The 19,744-nt window shown below is 40.8% G+C and overlaps 1 protein-coding gene across 3 annotated transcripts in view; it reads right to left on the reverse strand.

The window, feature by feature from the left end:
* Nucleotides 1–392: 392 nt before the first annotated feature.
* The window catches only part of REPS2 (RALBP1 associated Eps domain containing 2), a 94,613-nt gene continuing 75,261 nt past the window's right edge, over nt 393–19,744 (reverse strand). For all 3 annotated transcript variants that reach the window (XM_071556712.1, XM_071556622.1, XM_071556806.1), the window contains exons 14-18: nt 19,530–19,594; nt 7,769–7,852; nt 5,134–5,279; nt 2,993–3,098; nt 393–1,332 (exon numbers count right to left, since the gene is read on the reverse strand). In XM_071556712.1, coding sequence (XP_071412813.1) covers nt 1,264–1,332; nt 2,993–3,098; nt 5,134–5,279; nt 7,769–7,852; nt 19,530–19,594 — 470 coding nt within the window. In that variant the 3' untranslated portion in view covers nt 393–1,263. The remainder of the gene's footprint in view (nt 1,333–2,992; nt 3,099–5,133; nt 5,280–7,768; nt 7,853–19,529; nt 19,595–19,744) is intronic.

Consider the following 19,744-nt stretch of genomic DNA (forward strand, 5'->3'; position numbering starts at 1 on the left):
AAGACTATTGCCTGAAAAAATAAAGCAACATTAGTCAGCCAGGTTCCACTGCAAGAACTGAAATCAAAGCCACCGATCACTGCATTCATGGAAAAATGCCCACAGAATTCAGTTGGCCTTGGATCAAACGCAGGTTAAAAATTAATCTTTGCTTCTTCATTTAGAAAATAGATGGGCATTAGCAGCTCTATCCTATCAGTAGCATCTCCACTGATGTGTGAAGGAACCTTAGTGAAAGCCTGTTGTAAAAGGCAATTATTTCCACCACACATTTTATAGCCTCATGCATAGCACTTATGCTATCTTTGTTCTTTTGGAAATACAGTTCTTGTATACATCCTTAAAAAAATACCAGCATCTACTAAGACAACAAAGCAGAGTAACACAAAACGTACATAGAATAACTTTTATAAAAATGCCCTGAATGCATTTTAACCTGTAGTTAGAAATACAGTTGGTTACAAAAAAAAGCAGAAAAACCTATAAACCAATGATCTCAAACACGCCAAAAGAATGCAGAGACACTGGCAGTTGCAAGCAAAGGATCAAACACTGGTGATACAAAACAACTGTAGCTAAAAAAAAGATATTTTTTCCTAATTTCCAAAATAATTAAATTTTAGTATTTTTTACTTCCTCTCATATGATTTGAACTTCTAAAATACAAGTTTTCTCTAGCATTAAAATACATTCGTGATTGCATAATAAACAGTACTAAGAAAATAATTATTTGACATGTGATTGAGGATAAAGATTCTGTACATCTTGAGAGTTTTATTCCTATAGTATGTTAAACCCATGGGTACTCTAGCATGATACAATTCTACAGGAATCAGTAACATCCAGAAGCACATCACAGCAGATGAGTTTTCAATTTAAGCAAGAATTCAGGAATGATGTACCTTTTAATGATCAGGGCAGGAGGTGCTGCCAAAATGCATATAAATCAGAAATTCTTTACATAAATAAAATACTCTAGGTTATTCATTTCAGTGATAAACTGCATTTATACATTAGGCTAGGAATAGGGAGGAAAGAAGGCAAAGCATCTCCCACTCAGAGATATCTGGCAGTCAGATACTCGTTTTCTGTGCCTTCCGCACCTGCAAAGGCAAATGTATGTAGTGGGGTGAAGAGACCAGATAAGGCTGGACCTCCCCACTGCCTTGGCACAAACCCTGCTCAGCCACACCAAGCTCCTCTCCTTGCAAGGCTGCTGGGACACGGTGCTCTGCTCTTGCTGCTGCATGGCGGTGCGGGAACTCACAGGACAGTGACAGGACGTAGTTGCTCCAGCTGTGTTTCCAAGGCAATTCGTTCCTTGTGAACCTCCTGCAGAAGGGAGAGAGTCGTAACTTTTGGGATGCTCGCATGAATCACCTTGCTCTGGTGAAGAGCAGACAGGCAAATCACTGCCATTGACTCGAGGCTCAGGGCTCAGCTGTCTTGAGTAATTCTCCTTGTGGTCTCTCAAAACACACCAATGCCGTACAACCCACCCTGCACAGTTGTCTGCTGCCTCCTCCTCACAGTAGGGCAGCACAGAGGTTTAAACACATGCTTGGGCAATCACAGAGAGGAGCAGTCATCCACTGGGCAGTGGAACAGCTGGGGCTGCAGCAAAGATAGCCAAAATTGGCCATTTTTACTGAAGAAAATCAGCCTATTTTGAAATTAGGTTTCCTGAAAAAATGCTTTTTGATAATTTTTGTTCTACAAGCAACCTCCTTCTTTTGGGAAATGAACAAGACTTAAACTTTGCAACCTACCTCTGTGGCTGCTGCAGCAGAAAGATCATCAATCTCGGTCAGAAACTAAGTGTGAAGGCTTTGGGTACCAGTGATATTGGGAAAGCTCTTCTTGTCTCAAGGCTGCCCCTGTATTGAGGGGCACCCAGCTCCCTGCCAGTGTGGGAGCTGGCCTGAACTAGGACTCCTCCAGGCCTTGGTTCCCCATTTGGAGAGGCTCAGAGCCCCAGCATGACAGTGCACATGAACCCTCCACATCTCAGCACAAGATGTGCCTGAGCAGTACCCATAAAGTCTTCTGGTCTCCATAAAAACAGCAGAGCCCTGCTCCATCAGAAAGCTTCCAGGCAGCAATACAACTTAAATGACAAGTTCAGTTTTCTGTTCTTGTGTGAACTTAGGCAAAGCTATGTCTTTTCCTGCTGTAAAACACAGGTAACAGCCCTGGCCTGCTGAAGATGGAAGCAGGTAAGACCTGAGGAAAGGAATGATGGCAATGTGCTGTTATTACAAGCTTTCATCTATATGCTTATTTCAATTACAGTCCTATATTTTCCTCTGATCCAGTAGACAGCACCGCCCTGAATCTCTCTTGGGAGATCCCTGAAAAGCAGTTAAGAAATTACATTAAGCAAAGTTGAACATGCAATCAAATTCCACCTTGACTGAAAAAAGTGCATCTGCAGGTTCACTGCTCTTTCCAGACAAGTGTGTTCACAAAATGCGAAGAAGAAAAAGATGTAGCAGATAAAAACCTGAAGTCTGTACTACTTTTGGACTAAGACAACAGAAAAGTAAGAACTGGTATGTGTAAGAAAACAGCCCCTTGAGAACACATTAAAGGACAAGTCAGCAGATATTAAAAATCAGTGTTAGATGTTAATGTAAAGCATGGTTCAGTCAGTCCATGTGTCTCAAACACCTGACTGAAAGAGACAGTTATGTAGCAGAACTGATCAGAAAACAAGAAAGCTTGGCTTGAGTTGCTCTTCTGCACCGACTGACACCATCACATTATTAAACTTTTAAGAAAGGCAAAGTTCATCCTTTAGACTTTGCCAGGAACTGTAGGGTCATAGGTTGCTATTTTTCACAGAAAGCATCATCCCACACCCATACACAGCACAGCTATTCCCTTCTTGAAAGCAGGGTCTCATCTGAGAAGATGAACAAGATTCTCTGCTTGAGGTGACACATAACTGATTGCAGGGAGCTTTGTCACTGATTTGCAATGCATTCCTTACCTTCAGCTGCTGCTGGAGCTCACTGTTCAACCTGGCGAGCACAGCATTGGCTTCTTTGTTTTTCCGTATAGCAGTCTGAATAGCCCTTTTCTGCTTGGAAGACTGTCTGCCAGACACAGAGACACAAAACATTTCAATTAAGAGCCTCAACAGTGGCTGATGCCAGAAGACCAGCCATCCATTTTGCGTGACTGTAGCCTACACACTCTGGACTATGCTTCAAAGACAAGGTACAAACTACAGATTTGAGAAAAGAAAAACGTAACACTGAAATTAGATGGCTGAATCAGGCAGAGTTTTTGAAAATAAAATGGTCACACTTGTTAACCCGAATGACAGAAACATTTTAGGCTGTCTCGATTATTTCAAAGCCACTGCACGCTCACTGAGCTTAAGAATAATCCCTGCATAGCTGTAGTTATTGCTGCATCTTTGCATTAGCTGTTTTCAGACACTTGTAGAGTTTAAAGAGTCAGGAGTGGCTAATGTAAAATACAAAAATCATTCTATAAGGAAAGAAAGGACATTGATATGAAAATGCTGTCTCACATTTTTGGGAGCATTGCTGATTCTGATGTTTCTTTCCTTCAAAAATTAATGTCTTTCACTCAAAGCAGTAATTTCCACCAGAACCATCTGATATCACAACAGGAACAGAGAGAGGGCTTATGGACTTTCTTTATCTCTTCTGCTGCTTAAATAAAGGATTTCTCTCTTATTATTACTTCATAGCCTGTGGTAACTGATCTGCAGGAAACGACAGCTAGGCAGAGAGGTACAGAAAGAGACAGCTCTGTGCATAAGGACCATCCAAGAAACAGAGATAACAATAGGAAAAAGGAAAGAAAATACAGAAAATTCTGGCTGAATATCCAAACCTATTTCCAAACAGATTACTTTAAAGTTTTACATGAGGCAAGAAGAGCTCTTTAATGCCAAATTTGATCTAAAACAGATGCCCTATTTAAATACAGTCCACAGTGGCACACAGTCCCCATTAGCTCTTCTCTCTTAACAGAGCTGATGGCACTGATCTTTGCAACAGAATCTTTATCGCAGCACAGCAACAGGACTTTATGCTGTTATCTTCCAGTGAACTGTCAGCTTTCTGCTTCACTATTTTGCTTCAAACTACTCTCCACAGGCTATAAAGTAATAGATGATAGGAAAAAAATAAAACCAGGGCAATATATGTCCGTGGCCATTTAAACATTTTAGGAAACATACAGACAAAACGGGATTGAGATGTTAACAAATGCTTCTATCTTTGAACCACTATGGAATATGCACTCCCAAAGCACAAAATAGCACTTTAAGAGCATCCTAGAAGTCTTATTACTTATTCTAATCTCCAATTATGCAGCACAGATTCAGTCTACTTATAAACAGTTTGCCAAGAAATGCTCAATTGCTTTGGGCAGCTTCGTTTTTTTTCAAGCTGAATCAGATGTTTTTGCAAGGCTCTGGGTGACAGCAGGGTATAATGTTTGCACACTCAGTTGAGGGAGATGCAGAGATCCAATAGTGCTTCGAGTACCTTTGCTTACCATTTGTACAGTCCCTTCTCCACCACTACTAAATACTCATACAAGTCTTTGGTGCTGACAGCTTTGACAGCTGTATTTATGAGAGCAAACAACACATGTTGGTTTGGCCATTACTGGATTATCACAAGTGGTGTATGGCTTAGCTCACACTGGTGGCAAGATTGTTTCCAACCTGCCTTACAATGAACAAATATCACACAGATATGATCAACATCAAGCATTTCATGGCTCAGTTTCCTGGACATTTATGAATGAGCAAAATTCCAGAAGACATGTGCAAGGCAAAAACACACACCCTCACATTAAAAAGGAGTTGTGTAAGATATGCTGGCTGAAGTGCTAGGCTTGTTCTTCAGTGATGTCCACCAGGTACAGAAGTAGCACACCTCTGAAAAGGTTATCTATCAATCAAATACCACCAACAGTGACTACAAACTTAGTCTACATTTGACAAGACCAATGTAGATTTCAGAGACCTGTATCTTGTGAAACATTCTCAAAACCAGAACTATCAAGCACAAAATTATGCAAAGCGCAAACCCTGCCACATCAGATCTCATGGTACGGTTTGGCATGCTTAGTACAGGTTTTTACTTTTGAACTGGGAGATGAGCCTTGGCTGCTGGCAGGGAAGAAGTCACATTTATAGTGGGAGAAACCTCAGGGGTGTCCAGCCCTTGTGCCTCTGTTCGGAGCTTCCTGCGGGCAGGTTTGGAGGGCGGCTGCGTAAGAACCACCTCCTGAAAGGAAAAAGCACAGCAACGTTAAGTTAGGCCATATGTGTCCCATCAGTAGGCTGGGGAATACTTGTGACACATAAATTGCTGACAGCTGGACTAAGATTTCATAATTTAAAGAGGTACAGAGCTTAATTCAAATTTGGTAATAGCTTCTCAAGTTTCTGACTTTGAAAAAGGGACAATAACTCCTGCAATCACTTAATTAATTAAATGATTATACTGGTGTTTTGCCTTCATCTGGATGACAGGCTCTTCAGAACTGGATTGTATAGCTCGGTGTGCAATGGGCAGAGGTGAAAGAAGGCATATAAATACACATACCAGCCCCCACTTGACCCAAAAGCATTAAAATCAAAGCAAGATTTAATTTTGATTAAGCTCAGTTGGTAAGAATGAATAATCAATCACTTGCATCCCAACTTACTGCCTCACACATCTGGCATGGAGTCTCTCTCCCCTCCTCCCTTACATGAAACAACACTGAAGATAGCTTAGAAATACAAATATATAAAATTTTCCATGCAAAATTAACATGTTGGAAGCATCTAAGGCTGGTTATTTCTCTTGATAAGTTACATCAAATAAACAGTCTGGCTTTTCTGGGTAAAACAGAGTCTTGGATTTTTATGACTTCAATGGGAAGAAATATCCTTTTCAGTGTATTTTATACTAGATCTGTTTTACAAGGGATATAACTATTACTGCCTCATTTCATGAATGAGAAAGTTGAGACTCAAAAAGCTGAAGGGACTTGAGAAAGGTTTTTTTGGCATCAGAGACAAAACCAGAGATAAAATTTTATTATCGCACATTTTCCTGGGCTAGACTATGTGCATTACTACATTTTGACCTAATGTTAATAAAATAAGAAAAAAATAAATGAGGAAATATTTAATGACATGGCAATCATAAAGAAGAAACTCAACATTCTAATAAGCAGCCTGACTCACAAGAAGAGACTACTATGACTGATACTAAAGGAAACCAACATAAGACCATCAATCATTACTATTAGAGGGACTGCAATTATTAAAAGAATTTGCATTAGAAGGAAAAAAGGGGTTTCAACATTAAAAAATAGTTCTGTCATTATTGAAAAAACGAATCTAAAAATATTATTACATATTCTGATCCAAACATTAGCACATCATGACTGCACAGGTCTCTGTGGTAATAACACACTCTGAAATCCTAAGCACATGCAGAGGTCCCTGCAAAGTGAGGAACTTGTGTCTGCCTTCTACAACTATAAACTGCTAGGATGCCAAACACACTATCCCAGTCTACCTTAAAACGGCTCAAATCCACTGGATAAATCCCTCAGCTATTGCAAACACAATGCTGTAAGCAATGATCCAAACCTAAAAGCAGATCCCTCTGCAGGGGATCTTTGGCTGGCTGCTGCTGCACAAGGCTTTGGAAAGTGGGTCAGCACTGCAACAACAACCTGCCTTCCACACCCCACAGCCTGAGGCTTTGCTGCATTCTAGGGATCCAGGTGGGATGTGGGTGAGCATGAAGCAGGTGGACCACAAGAACTTCATTTCCCCAGCAGGGCTACAAAGCAGAGCAAGGAAAAAGCAGGACAAGGCTAGAAGCAGCTTGTGATGAGCACAGGAAGAGCAAGGACACTGCCCAGAAAGCCCTATACATACAGAAAATAATGATACTGGACATTTGTCTGTGTCCCCCTGTTAGAGCAAGAAGGGTGATGGTGCTCTGTGGGCAAGGTACACACTACACATAGCCATGGAAAACAGTTCTTGGCTGGGCTAAGCAAAGATCTTGCAGGTGTTCCCTGGCTGCAGGAGGGGCCAGAGGCAAGAGGGTCTGCATCTGCCCCCTATCAAAACCTCTTCTGGCTGGGGCTGGTGAACAGAGGTGGTGAAAGCATCATCAGGAGAGGGGAAATGCTCACAGCCACTGCTAAGGGCAGTCCATCCATAAGCAAGGCCCTTTGAAGAGTGCCATTGCAATTTCAGTGCTTACTTTATTACAATGATATGTTCATTCAAAAACATATTAGAAACTGCACATCTTGAGCAAATCTTTCCCAGTCTATGTATATTCAGTGGAGATCTTGACCTCTAGCAAACAGGTGTGTTTACATCAAAATTAAATCCTCAACAACTGAAACCAAGAAGTGCATCAAAATTTGGAAGAACTACAGGGAGACAGAGGTCAAGTCCAATCAAACCCTTTTTTGTCTTCCCTAAGGCTGCACAAGCCCCTATCGATTTGAAATAAATGGCAAGCTGCCTCCTCAAAGCACGTGCAGCAATGTGTATGTACTAAGAGCTTTCTTAATGATTTATCTGAGTTGATGTCACACACAATCCCAGTTCTCTCCAGCGTCTTGATCTCCACAGAAAGTAAACATGTGAAAACATAACCCTAACCCTCTGTTTAATTGCTTTAAAACTTAAAACAACCACATTTGTTGATGAAGGCAAATCACTCCATAATGGTACAATGTGTGCAAGTCTCACCTTTTTTGCTGAACTGTTTTCTTCTGCCTGCGATGAGGGTCTATTCATCTGAGGATGTAAATCAACCTCAGATGGTTGCTCTGTCTGCAACAACAAATCAGTCATTGCTACACCCAGAAAATGACTAGCAGTCACATACAATAAAGTCAATGAAAGGAAATGTTACACACAAAAGAGAAGTTACTTTAACAATTCCACAGTAGGGAAAATGGAGATCTAGGGTGACAGCTGAATGGATGACATATGTCTTTTGCAGATATTTAATGAAACCATTTTCTTGCATTTTATTGTGCTGGGAGAACAGAATAAAGTCTTTTGAAGCATTAGGAACTGATGAATGTAAACAATCTAGTACACCGAATTTCTTCTAGTTACCCATATGGCCTAGATACTCAGAGAAAAACTAAGGAGGGTAGATAAAAGTTAGAAAGATCATGAATGCGCCCTATCACCTTATTATCACCTGAAACTGATGAAAATTCATTGGAATAAGACTCTGTCTTTGAAGTTTGCAAGGCTGAAGTGAGAAATCATGAATCATACCCAAAATTCCAGCAAAGTTACTGAAAACACAAGTCATAAAAGCAGAGAAATAAATCTTCCCTCCTCTCTTCTCACGTTTCAAACAGAAACCAAGATGAACACTCACCACCCAGGTCTACACATCTGCAAAACAAAACAGCCTCCTCCAACACATCTGACTGAGCAGCAAATTAAAACAGAGGGTAAATCCCTTGCTTTGCCACTTGTGAAACCTTTCTGCATCTTTCGAAAGGGCAGAGCAGAGGGAAGGATGGCAGGATTTGGAGCTGCCTCAAGGACACAACAACAAACGTGGTATAAACACAGTGCTGCTGTTTTCTGTCCAGAGGGTGTGGGTTGGCTGTCCAAGACAGGGCAGGCAGGCAGGAGAAGGAGGCTGAGGGCACTTGGCACTGACAGACAGCATCTTCTCCTCCTTCCCAGCTTCTGCCAAGTTGGAGCCACGCTGGCAACGGCCCCCAGGCAGAAGGGGCAACCTGCCACCCTGCTCCCTCCTCAAAAAAGGCTCATTTCAACACAAGTGAAAAGCCAAGTTCCAGGCAAACCTCAAACTTCCAAGGGACCAGGGTTTTAGCCATAATAACTTGTTGCACTCTGGAGAACCAAACTTGTGGTTGACAAGAGGTTTCTGCATAAGCCCATCAAGCTCTGTAGCAGTCACAAGTTTGCCAGTGCTTAACTGTGAGCTAAACAGAAATGACAGAAAGAACAGAATTTGGTATATTTAGTAAGGGGAACTTTTTCATTCCACTTTCCATTTCTTCCGTAACAGGCACAGTAAGAGCTGTACAGAAAGTGCAGGGGAAACGTGGTTCTGTCAGGTTACTACTGTTCTCCAACCATATGGTGTCAAACGTGTACAGAGGAGGGAAATTTTGAGTTTATTTTTTTTAAATGCATGTGAAGAAAAGGTATTTTGCCTGACTAAATTTCTCTCCCAGCCTCTTTTAACTATGCTACATCTGTAGTGTTACCTGATAGTTAAAAAAAAAAAAAAAAAACAACAAAAAACCCCAAAAAGCTCACACTGGAATTTTCCAGTATCTGATTATTAATATCTTAACTTTTTTCAATTTTGATTAACTACTGAATGCTAACATCTGAATTCTGAAAAGCTTTTTATGTATTGAAGGGTTTCCTTTGTAACTGTAGATTTCTGGTCAAATGAATGTGAAATAAAAATTTAAAAAGCAATATTTTTTCTGTCTGTAAAAATAAGTCCATCGAATGCAACAAACCATTTCTTTATCAGCAAGGTGGATAGTCCATAACCTCCCTGATTTCTACAACCACTTTTTCTACATTTGAGAGAAATGAAGGCTCTAAGCAGTGGTAACAGTAGCCTGGCAAAGACCATAAGGCTTTCGTGAATGATTTGGGGATAGCAAAGCTAAAATAACAAACACAACCACAAGGTAAATTTGGGCCGCTTCACTTTGACAAATCATTCATTCATTCATTTAAGGACAGCAAGAGTAAACCCAGCCCTTTAGAGAGCCACATAGTATACATACTATAAATTCATCATGGTATAACTGCTGCACAGTCCAGAACAGTGACAGGGTACATGAGAGACAGCTCTTGATCACCCTTCTTGGACAGGGAGCTTGACATACCCTCACTAACTTGGCTAGGCAGCCAGTTTCTGCTGCTCACACTCTTGTTGGAGCCTACACTAACCTCTCATCAGAAGCAAAAATATATTGACTTATTTCACAGAATGGAAAAAAATAAGAAAACAAAAGGAGACCAACTCCATATTATTTAGGTATGGATAAAAATGCAGCTTTTGAAGAACCAATATGTTCAAACATTGTAGATATAACTGAATAGATCAGTACTCTACAACGTCAGTTGCAAATAGAGAGGAAAATTGAAATAATGATAAGTTAAAGGGCCTGGACGGGAAAGAAAAATAGAAAAACCCCCAAAACTCAAACTTTAGCAGAAACACCCTTTCTTCTTTTCCCCCTCTTCTTCTTTTTTTTTTTTTTAATGCTTTTATTGCAGGAGAATACTGTTTTACACTGAAGGGAACTGAAGAAAAAAAGAGGGCAAACTTTGCAGCCTGGTAAAAAGCAAATATAAATTGCAGTGATGATGCCAAAATTTCCAACAGTTTGATATCACCGTTCCTAGATGCAAGACACATTTTTTGCGAGCTGAGTGCTGTGATGTGGCTGTGGCAGCTGTGCTGCAGGGCTGCGGTACCCACTGCCTGAGCCTGTGTCACTGGGCTGGCCACTGCTCCCTGCTGCCAGGACGTGAGGATGGCAAAGCTCAGCAGCCAGTGGAGCAGGGGCTGGTAAAAATATAGTTACATCTGACCAAAAAAAAAAAAAATTAAGGGAAAACAAAAGAACTAATTCTGGTGATGCAGCTTATGCATAATGAACGATCCAACTGACTGCCACGTCCCTAAAGTGCCACCTAGTGGCACGTGGGACAGGCCATTTTTGAGAGCTCTGCTCGGAGGAGAGTGACAAAAAATAGGTGCCTGCATCACTAGGAGCCTGCAGATTTGAGCCTGCCCCACGGGCACGCTGCCACTGGAGTGCTGAGCCTCGACCCTCCCCAAAGTTCCCTTTCCCTGTCACGCAGAAACCAGCTCGATGCATGAATTATCTCACGTCTGAGTTACAAGCTCTCCTCTACAAAGACCTCTCCACTCCTCAGAGTGATGACTCTGACACAAGTGCCCAAGTGTAACAAATGATCAGTGTGCTGCTGCAGGGATTTTGTTCAGAGACACAGCATTTAACCCAGACAAAAAGCTTTCGTTAACTATATCATGCATCAATGCAAAGATGGTTTGCTGATGCAGCTGACCCAAACAGTCCTCTCCGAGAACCTTTACAAATACAGCTGTGAACAGTTGTTGCCCCTATGCAGACTTTAAAGGAAAAATAACTCCCACTTTTTTTGTTTTTTTTTTTTTCCAGAGGAATTCTTCACAGATTTCCTCCCCTTCAGTGATTTGGACATGGGGTGAAAGCCAGTATTTGCAGCCTTTTAGTACTGGGCAGAGTGATGTGGCTGAGCACTACTCTGGTCCAAGAAGTGTGGAGTACTAGGAAAAGGTGATCCAACAGGAGCAGCTGAGGTGGGTTCCCTTTAGCTCTTCACCCTTTTAATACCATGCTTAGTATAGTCTCTGGGCAACTCATTTCTCATTCAGAAACACATCAATAAACCACCTCCCTCCATCACAGAATGTCTTGGAATTTTCCCACATATTGGAAACTTGGCACAATTATATTTAAATACTTCACCATTGGTTTATAAAACTGAAAGATTATACATTGTCTTCCAAAGGAAACTTCAGTTATGGTAGTGTAGAAGCGCTTCAATGGAGGTGTCTCACTCATGCTCACAGAACAGAGTAAGCTACTGACACTGGGAGTGCTGCTGTGCTGACTGGCAACACACCCCGGCTTACAGCAGGTGAGCAAAGAATATCCTGCTCATTTGTACTACCAGCAGTGCAAATAGAGTCTGCAGACCAGGCCTAAGAGTATTTTGATTTGGGAAGCAGAGTAAGTGATCACAGAAAAGAGTAAGACTGTGTCATATTCCAAATCTCCTGAAGAGACTGTCTTTGCAGAGACCAGAGAGTTACTAACAGACAGTATTTACTTTTTCCTCAGCACAGCCTAGAATTTTCTAGGGACAGCCATAGCCTTCTCATTCTTCCAGGCAAAAGGTAAAACTGACCAACAAAGTTTCTGTGCCGCGGCCACAGCCAGAGCCCAACCTGTGGCCTACAGCCAACACTGAGCATTAGGACAGATAATTCCTCATCATTAAGGAGAGCATTAGGGATTGCAAACGCTCATTATGTCATGGAATGAGCCTTGACCAGGCATTCATAATCTCATTGCTCCAAGTGATGATACTTAATAGCACCTTTCTAAAAGAAACTGTAACACTCACTTAAGCACTAAGTGCTTCGAAAGCCTCAAATGAAAGATTTTTGTAAGAGAACAACTGGTTCTTCGCTTACATTTCCAGTTCTTTTGGTTTGCAAAACTGGATTAGATGTAGATTTTACACCCATGTTTCAAGACAATCCATAACTGATCTTCCAGAACAGCAGGTCTACACAGAGCTTTCATATTCCTGTTACTTGAGAGATTTTTTGCAAGAGGTGAAGTATATATTCAGTCTATTCCCAATTCAATTTTGCCCACACTTATGCTCCAGGCTAACTTTACACATGGAAATAGTCCCATTGCAGTCAATGGCACTGCTCACAGAAGTGAAATGATCTCTGTGCATTCACTAGACTAGCCTATAATCATTACATATATAGTGCCACTGCTTAGCTTTGCAAAAAATTATTGAGAACAGCTTATCTTTAAGAAAAAGTAGGATCCTAAATATGCTTAAAGCTCTGTATGTGCCCATTGCAATCTTCTATCATCTCTACATAAGTTCGTTTAATAGGTCTTTTGCTCCTTTCTAAACATTCATATTTTTGTGCTTAAAGTCAAATTCTGAGAAGTCGAGACATCTCAGTTCCAGTTTCTGTGAGACTTCTGCATCTCACACTGAATCCTCAATTCTTTTTATTGCTTGTTACAAAAACTGAAAATGGTGAGACAGGAAAAAACCCCACAGGAATGTAAGTGCAACAAGCTGCCAGGGCCTCAGCATGCTGCCTGCTTTCTCAGCACTGTGCAGCCCGAAAGTTTTGATAAGCTTTTCCTTTCCCTGAGCTATCTGAGGGCTGGTGATAAGGTTGTGGAGAAAGGCAGTAAATACAAACAAATTGCTGCAATGTTCAGCTAATTCACAATGAAAGAATAGGACCCAGATGGAAGCATTAACAATCTGTTTTAATACTTTGACTTTCACAAAACCAGATTAGCATAAGCTAGAAAGGCGTATGTGAATTCCACTACAGATACAGGCACTGGGTTCTTGGCTTCTTTTTATTGTTGTTTTTATGATAAATGTGAAGCCAAATTAAAAGTTATTACAACACATTTTAATTAAGATACTCTCCCAAAACCCTCTTTACAAAGAATTTTGTAGCATACATCAACTACTCCTCAAATTCAATTTTCACAGTGCTACTTTTCCACCACTTCTTAAATCGCAATACATTTTGTCTGGTCTTTTTAGATTTAATATATAATTTTCATGAGAGGAAGATAACCCAATTCTATTATATTAAGTGGCAGATGGCAAAATCTTTCATGTTACAGAACACTTTTAGTTTCATTACTGTTACAGGCTTCCTTAGTACCTACTGCACTGCTTATGCAATGTATGTTATTCTGCAGGCAAAACCATGGAGATGATCAAAACCCCCACCCTCTTCTTAGACAGTAATTGCAAATACAAGCTAAAAAGTATACTTTGCTTTAATAGAAAATGGTTGTTCGGGAGAATACCATCAGATACAAACAGCATGATGCCAAAAGCAAAATCTTCACTTTTTTGGGGGTAATTTTTATTTATATAACAAAAACATTCCTTCCTGTAAAACTCAAGGTGTCCCGTCAGCACTTCAAATTCCTCACATAATCTTACAGAGTAATGGAATGCCTTAGGGAGCTGAATATTTTCTCCAAATTCTGTAACAGAGATAAGCAAACCTGACCTCATCCTCCAGGTAATTCTGCTTTACCTAAAGATGCTGGTAGTGGAGGGATGCCTGGACCCCCTCCCTGCATGTGGCCATCCTGCTCAGGAGGCTGAGAGGCCTCAGCAGGACACACAGAAGTCTTTCCTCACCTCTTGGCCTCAGCACCACAGACCAGTGTGGGCATGATGGTTACGAACCCCGCCTGAGCATATCCCACACTTGTGGCTCTCCATGGACTCAGCAGAACGTGAAGGCATGTTGATAGAGACAACTTCTTGAACTGGGTCCCAGTATTCACTTGCACTTCTGGATGATAAATGGCCAAAAAGCTTCATGGAATTATGAAGTATCAAGTAACATTTGGAGAGCAGAACATTCAATATGTTGAAAAGAATAATATCTTCGCTTTCCAACACCACTAGGTGCCTGTGACTGGGCAGGGTGACCCACCCATCACCCCTCTTAGTGCTTCATTTCCAGAATTTCACCAAATCAGTAACATCTAATGGGAATGATGGCCACTAAACTGACAGTTGAATTCTGAGCTCCTGTAACAGAGTGAGATTTTAATCTTCAGAGTTGCACTGTACTCAGGATATTTCAATTTGATAATGGTAACAGCTGCCTGCTTACCCCACTTAACTGCTTTGCCTTCAACCATAATTTCTTCAGTGCCTGCCAAAACTGCCAGCATGGAACCAGTGGGAATAAAAACATCCCAAAGTCTCCAGAAACAAAAGTCCAGCACAAACGAGAGTGAATTTACAAAACCAACAGGCTTAAAATTTTGACTCTGGGAAAAGAGACCAGGAACATCATTTTTTTCAGCCAAGATACACAGAGTTTTCTTCCAGTCCCTCTGTTTTCAAATCCCCTTTTACTGCACAGGCAGAATTGAAGATACGCCTTCATTACTGGACAGGAAGGTACTGAAATACAGTAATTTAAATAAAGGAATGTTGATCTAATTGGCTAACATTGCAGATAGTTAGCTGATGTTGGATAAAATCCTAAAGTTATATTTGCTCTACAGTGTTCATCCATAATTCCTATTAACATAAATATGTTGCTAAATCTCCCACAGAAGGGAGCTGTGGTAAATGACTTCTGTAGTCTTAAAAGCCAACAGTAATAAAGTATTATTTTGTTTTCCATTAAAAAAACAATAACAGAGGCTTATATGAGATGTGCATAAACGTTTCATTCCAGTGGAACACTATTCATGAACACACGAAGTTATTTCCTATCTGAAATCTGTGTCACTGCAAATCAGCTACACATAACTATTGCCTTCCCACTGTGATTCTTGCACCTCCAAGTTACTCAAATTTTCTCCCTACAGCCCTGAATTTGCACAAAAGTTTTGGGGCCACTTTTATGCCATTCCTCCTTGATGCCTTCAAGTTTAGTATCAAGTTAGGAACACAGAATCAGGAAAACTTACCGAATCCACTGAATCCTGTTCTCTACATGCTCAGAAATAAACTACAGTAGGCAATACAACAAGTTATGACTTATTTGTCCTATACACTAGCACTTGAGGTGAGGGGATGGTGATGAGAAAGACCGAAAAAACACATCTAAATTTTTTTTATAAAAAAATAAAGAGTGAAAGTAATTAACAAAAAAGGCAGAAAAGCCATAACTATAGCATGCCATGGGAAGTTAGCAGAGAGGTAAGGCATTGGCAGTGTCTTTACAGCAGGCTGCAGCATATTAAATATTTACAGTCCAAAGAAAGTGGAAAACTGATAAAATCATCCTTAAATCCAAGCATCCACCTCGAACTTGCTGAAATGTGATGTGCTACTAGGAATCACAGAGGATGTCAGCGAAGTTACACACAGGCTTACACACAAAAGGAAAACACTTTAAAATAACACATTATCAAAAAAACCCTAACCTTCTAGTCTTTGTATAAGCCTGTTTCCATACATAATCTTTCCAAGCACTATTTACAGAAACAAGACAAAATTTGAATTACTTTCCTTTTTTTTTTTTTTCACAGGAAAGCAATATGAATTCATACTGCAATTCACAATGTCTTACTGGAAACATCAATTCAAAATGGCTTGCAGTGCAGAGAAGTATGGAATTAGAGTTAAAAGATCATTAATTGGAGATAATGGTGTACTCACATTATTTAAACTTGTCTTTTGTTCATCTTTATTTATTAAGTTTATTTACAGTCCCTATAGGGACCTCAGATAAGAGTATCACTGCATCAGAGGAGCATCCAGTGAAAGCTCTGAGGAAAACTTTTATACAGTTTACAGACTGATACAAAGTTGGTAAAATGCTGACTCTGGCAACGGAGAAATATTCCGAGGAGAAGGAGCTACCATAGTCTTTTAGGGGCTGTCAAGAACAAAGAAACACAAGTTGAATCCACCGACTCTAAAAGCTGTCATAGAAGTAAAAAATATGCAGCCACCACCTGCAAAGGTGTCTGTCCACCAGAGGTGTGGAACAGCATGGGCTGGCAGCAGCAACCCAAAGCAGAGGCAGCCCCACTGCTATTTCCCCACAAAGTGGCCAAGTCCTCACAGGATCCCAAGACTAGAGCCTTCCACAGTATGCCTGTGAATCCCCTGAGCTGTGGGGTCAAGGCCACAGCAGCATTAGCTCTAAGTAATTATCCTGTGCTTTGTTCACCCAGAGATACAGTCCTTCCCTCTCGTTACTCAGCTGACTACCCTACGGAGGCAGAGTTGGATGTGGACATAATTTAATAAGTTTGTGATATAACTAGAGATGTTTGGCACACTCTGAATAAGCAGTGATTCAGTAACTCACCAAGGAGGATTACCTTGGAGGTTCTGACAGGAAAAATAATGTTTTTCTAAAGGCTGAAGTAAATTCTACTAAAAAATCTGCAACACAGGACCAAAGTCAAGGTGCCATTTCTATATTGTTATTGATTAAGCTCACAGGAGGACTTCTGCTCGACTGAAATCTAATATCTACCCCTTGGTACCTCATTTTTATGCACTGTAGTCTTTACATCCTCTGAGCCCTTTACTCTCCCTCTAAGGAACCAGCTGGTTCAGGCTTCTCAACCATCCACGGAAAACTGTAATCCTCAGAAAGAAATAATTTCCCCTCCATCAACTGATTTCCAAAGCTGAGCCAAAATAATCAGACCATGAGCATGCTTATAAGGCTCACAGTCACCTGAAATATGCAGGGTTCACCTCACTTCCATGCTACATTTGTCATTCACAGAGCTTAACTTCAGGCATATAGCAAAATGTTACAATAATAAAACTGGATTTTCAATAGCATTGTTGAAAAATAAGTTTAAACAGAAATTTAAGAAGAGTTTGGTAAATCTTGAAACTGGAAAAAGCTGAATGTGCAATTTCAGCATCATGACTTTTTTCAGTTCTTGATCCTGCCTCAGCTTTGAAAGCAGATCCCTTCTTCCAACTTCTTCATGCTCTTTAAATCAAGGGCCCCCCTGGACTAATGTAATCCATATGCTTACTATGGCTTACATGCTATTTGCAAGGGTCAGCTCAGCTAAATTATGACCCCATCACACATACTCCCCTAGTGTCTGTTACCTGTATCACAGAAAGGCACACTTGGAGATAAAATTAAAAATGTGGTGAGTGTGAAGTTTATTACATTTTCAAGAACTGGTTTTATGTATATTTTTGATAGACACCACAATAATAGTATTTGGATGAGATACTTGATTTAATATCTTTAAATATAATCAGAAATTAAATGAGTAAATATAAGCGATATGTATTAGCAAAGCATCAGTTGCATATTCATTACTGAGCAACACAGAAGCAACTTTATTCCCCTTGTAGAAACCAGACTTTTGTATTGGAGGGAACAGGATCAAGAATTTCACATGAGAACCTTCTTGTGGGTATCATTTTAGAAAAGTCCTATATTCTGCATAGCCCAGTGCAGGATGAGCAGCTTGTTCACTATTTGCTAAGGAAGCTGCTGGACCTCACTCTCCTGCTAAGGAAATGTAAACTGATCAGAGGACAAAAAGAAATGAACAATTAACAGAACCTTGCTTGAAACCAGTGTTTTTTTCTCTAAGAACAGGATTTGTTGTATTTACTGCTTTTCCCAACAGCAGTAACAGGTCTTGCACTGCACGGAGCCAGGGCTGTGGGAAGCTGGAGCAGTGGCAGGAGGACTGGCAAAGGTTGCAGCAGCAGTTGCTGCAAGCACATAACTGGGAAGTTGGGAGCTGTGCTGCCCAGCAGTGGAAGCCAGAGGGCAACACACACTCCAGGGTGTGTTTGACAAAGCAGGAATGTGATGGGTGCCTTAAGGCATGTGTGCCATACTGACTAGGGGAAAACATGCAAGCTCAACCAGAATGCTGTACAGTCCCCAAGGCAGAAACTAACTGCGCTCAGGTGTCAAAAAGGGCTGGGAAGAGGAAGAGAGCAAAAAGCCGCTGGTGGAGCTGGGAGTGGCAACAACCCTTTGATCAATTCTATCATAAGCACTGTGCAGTAGGAGGTATTCAACAGCACACTCTTAAGAGTAGATCCAAAATTCAAGTGATGACCATTTTGGACCCAAGGAAGGAGTGTCACCAGTTTTTATATGTAACGGGCTGTCAACTCCCCTGTGGACTTGTTTTCTATTACACACTTCACTTAAAGGACTAATATATGAAGCATGCTGCTGCCTGAGACTTAACAAAGCCAATAACATAAAAAAGATGCTGATCATCCATCATTTCCTAAAACATGAAGAAGTATCTGGATGCAGACATGGATGATTTTGTCAATTTGTGTTGCACCGTGATTGTATGATTCTCTATAAAAAAAAAACCAAAACCCAAAAACTTGCTCTAAAAGCAAAATAAAGGCACATCACTAATGGTTTGAAACTTAACAACATATGTGACACTGCATTCGCTTCCTTTCAGCATTCATTTTTTAAACCCATAGGTGAAATACAGAATCATAGAATCATAGAAGCGATTGGGTTGGAAAAGACCTCCCAGATCATCAAGTCCAGCCCTTGGTCCAACTCTAGTCCATTTACCAGATCATGGCACTCAGCGCCACGTTCAATCTGCATTTAAAAATCTCTAGAGATGGTGAATCCACCACCTCTCTGGGCAGCCCATTCCAATGCCTGATTACTCTCTCGGTAAAGAATTTTTTTCTGATCTCCAACTTAAATTTCCCCTAGCAGAGCTTGAGACCGTGCCCCCTTGTCCTATTGCTGAGTGCCTGGGAGAAGAGACCAGCCCTTCTTACAGGCCAGGTTTTCCTTAGCGGATGTCCTCTGAGCATTTGAAGCTTAACAGGTAAATAGCATGTATCAAACCCATGCCTTCAGGCATGAAACTCTTTTTAGCAGACTAGCCTTGTTAGCCTTTAATTTACAGTTAGGTCTAGTGGGTGCATGTCAGCTCCACTACAAAGAGATTTACTTAGTCTATAATTTGATGCTGCAACATACCGACCAGCCAGACCAATGAAGGAGGAGATGGAACCACAGACCAAACGGAAGATTTGCATGAACTTGGAAGCAAGAACAACTGCTGTGTCCAAGCCAACTACTGCCAACCACTGCAATGTTAACATAAACAAGTGAAAAATACAGAGCAAAGTGCTAAAGCTTTGTCCATACCTGAGATACAGAAGGTCGAGGGGGCAGTGCAGGTGGTGGAGGGGGCAGCCAGCCAGACCTCACCCCTGAACAGTGGGGAAAAAAAAGATAATTAAAAAACCCACAATCAAACAGTAATTTAATTCCAAATAAAACCAGAATTAATTTCCATGAGAAATTGTAATTCCTTCCAGTGAAGAGGCAATATTCAACACTTAATAAGAGAAACCAAACTT

Source organism: Pithys albifrons, chromosome 1, assembly GCF_047495875.1.
Source record: "Pithys albifrons albifrons isolate INPA30051 chromosome 1, PitAlb_v1, whole genome shotgun sequence".
Taxonomy (NCBI): domain Eukaryota; kingdom Metazoa; phylum Chordata; class Aves; order Passeriformes; family Thamnophilidae; genus Pithys; species Pithys albifrons.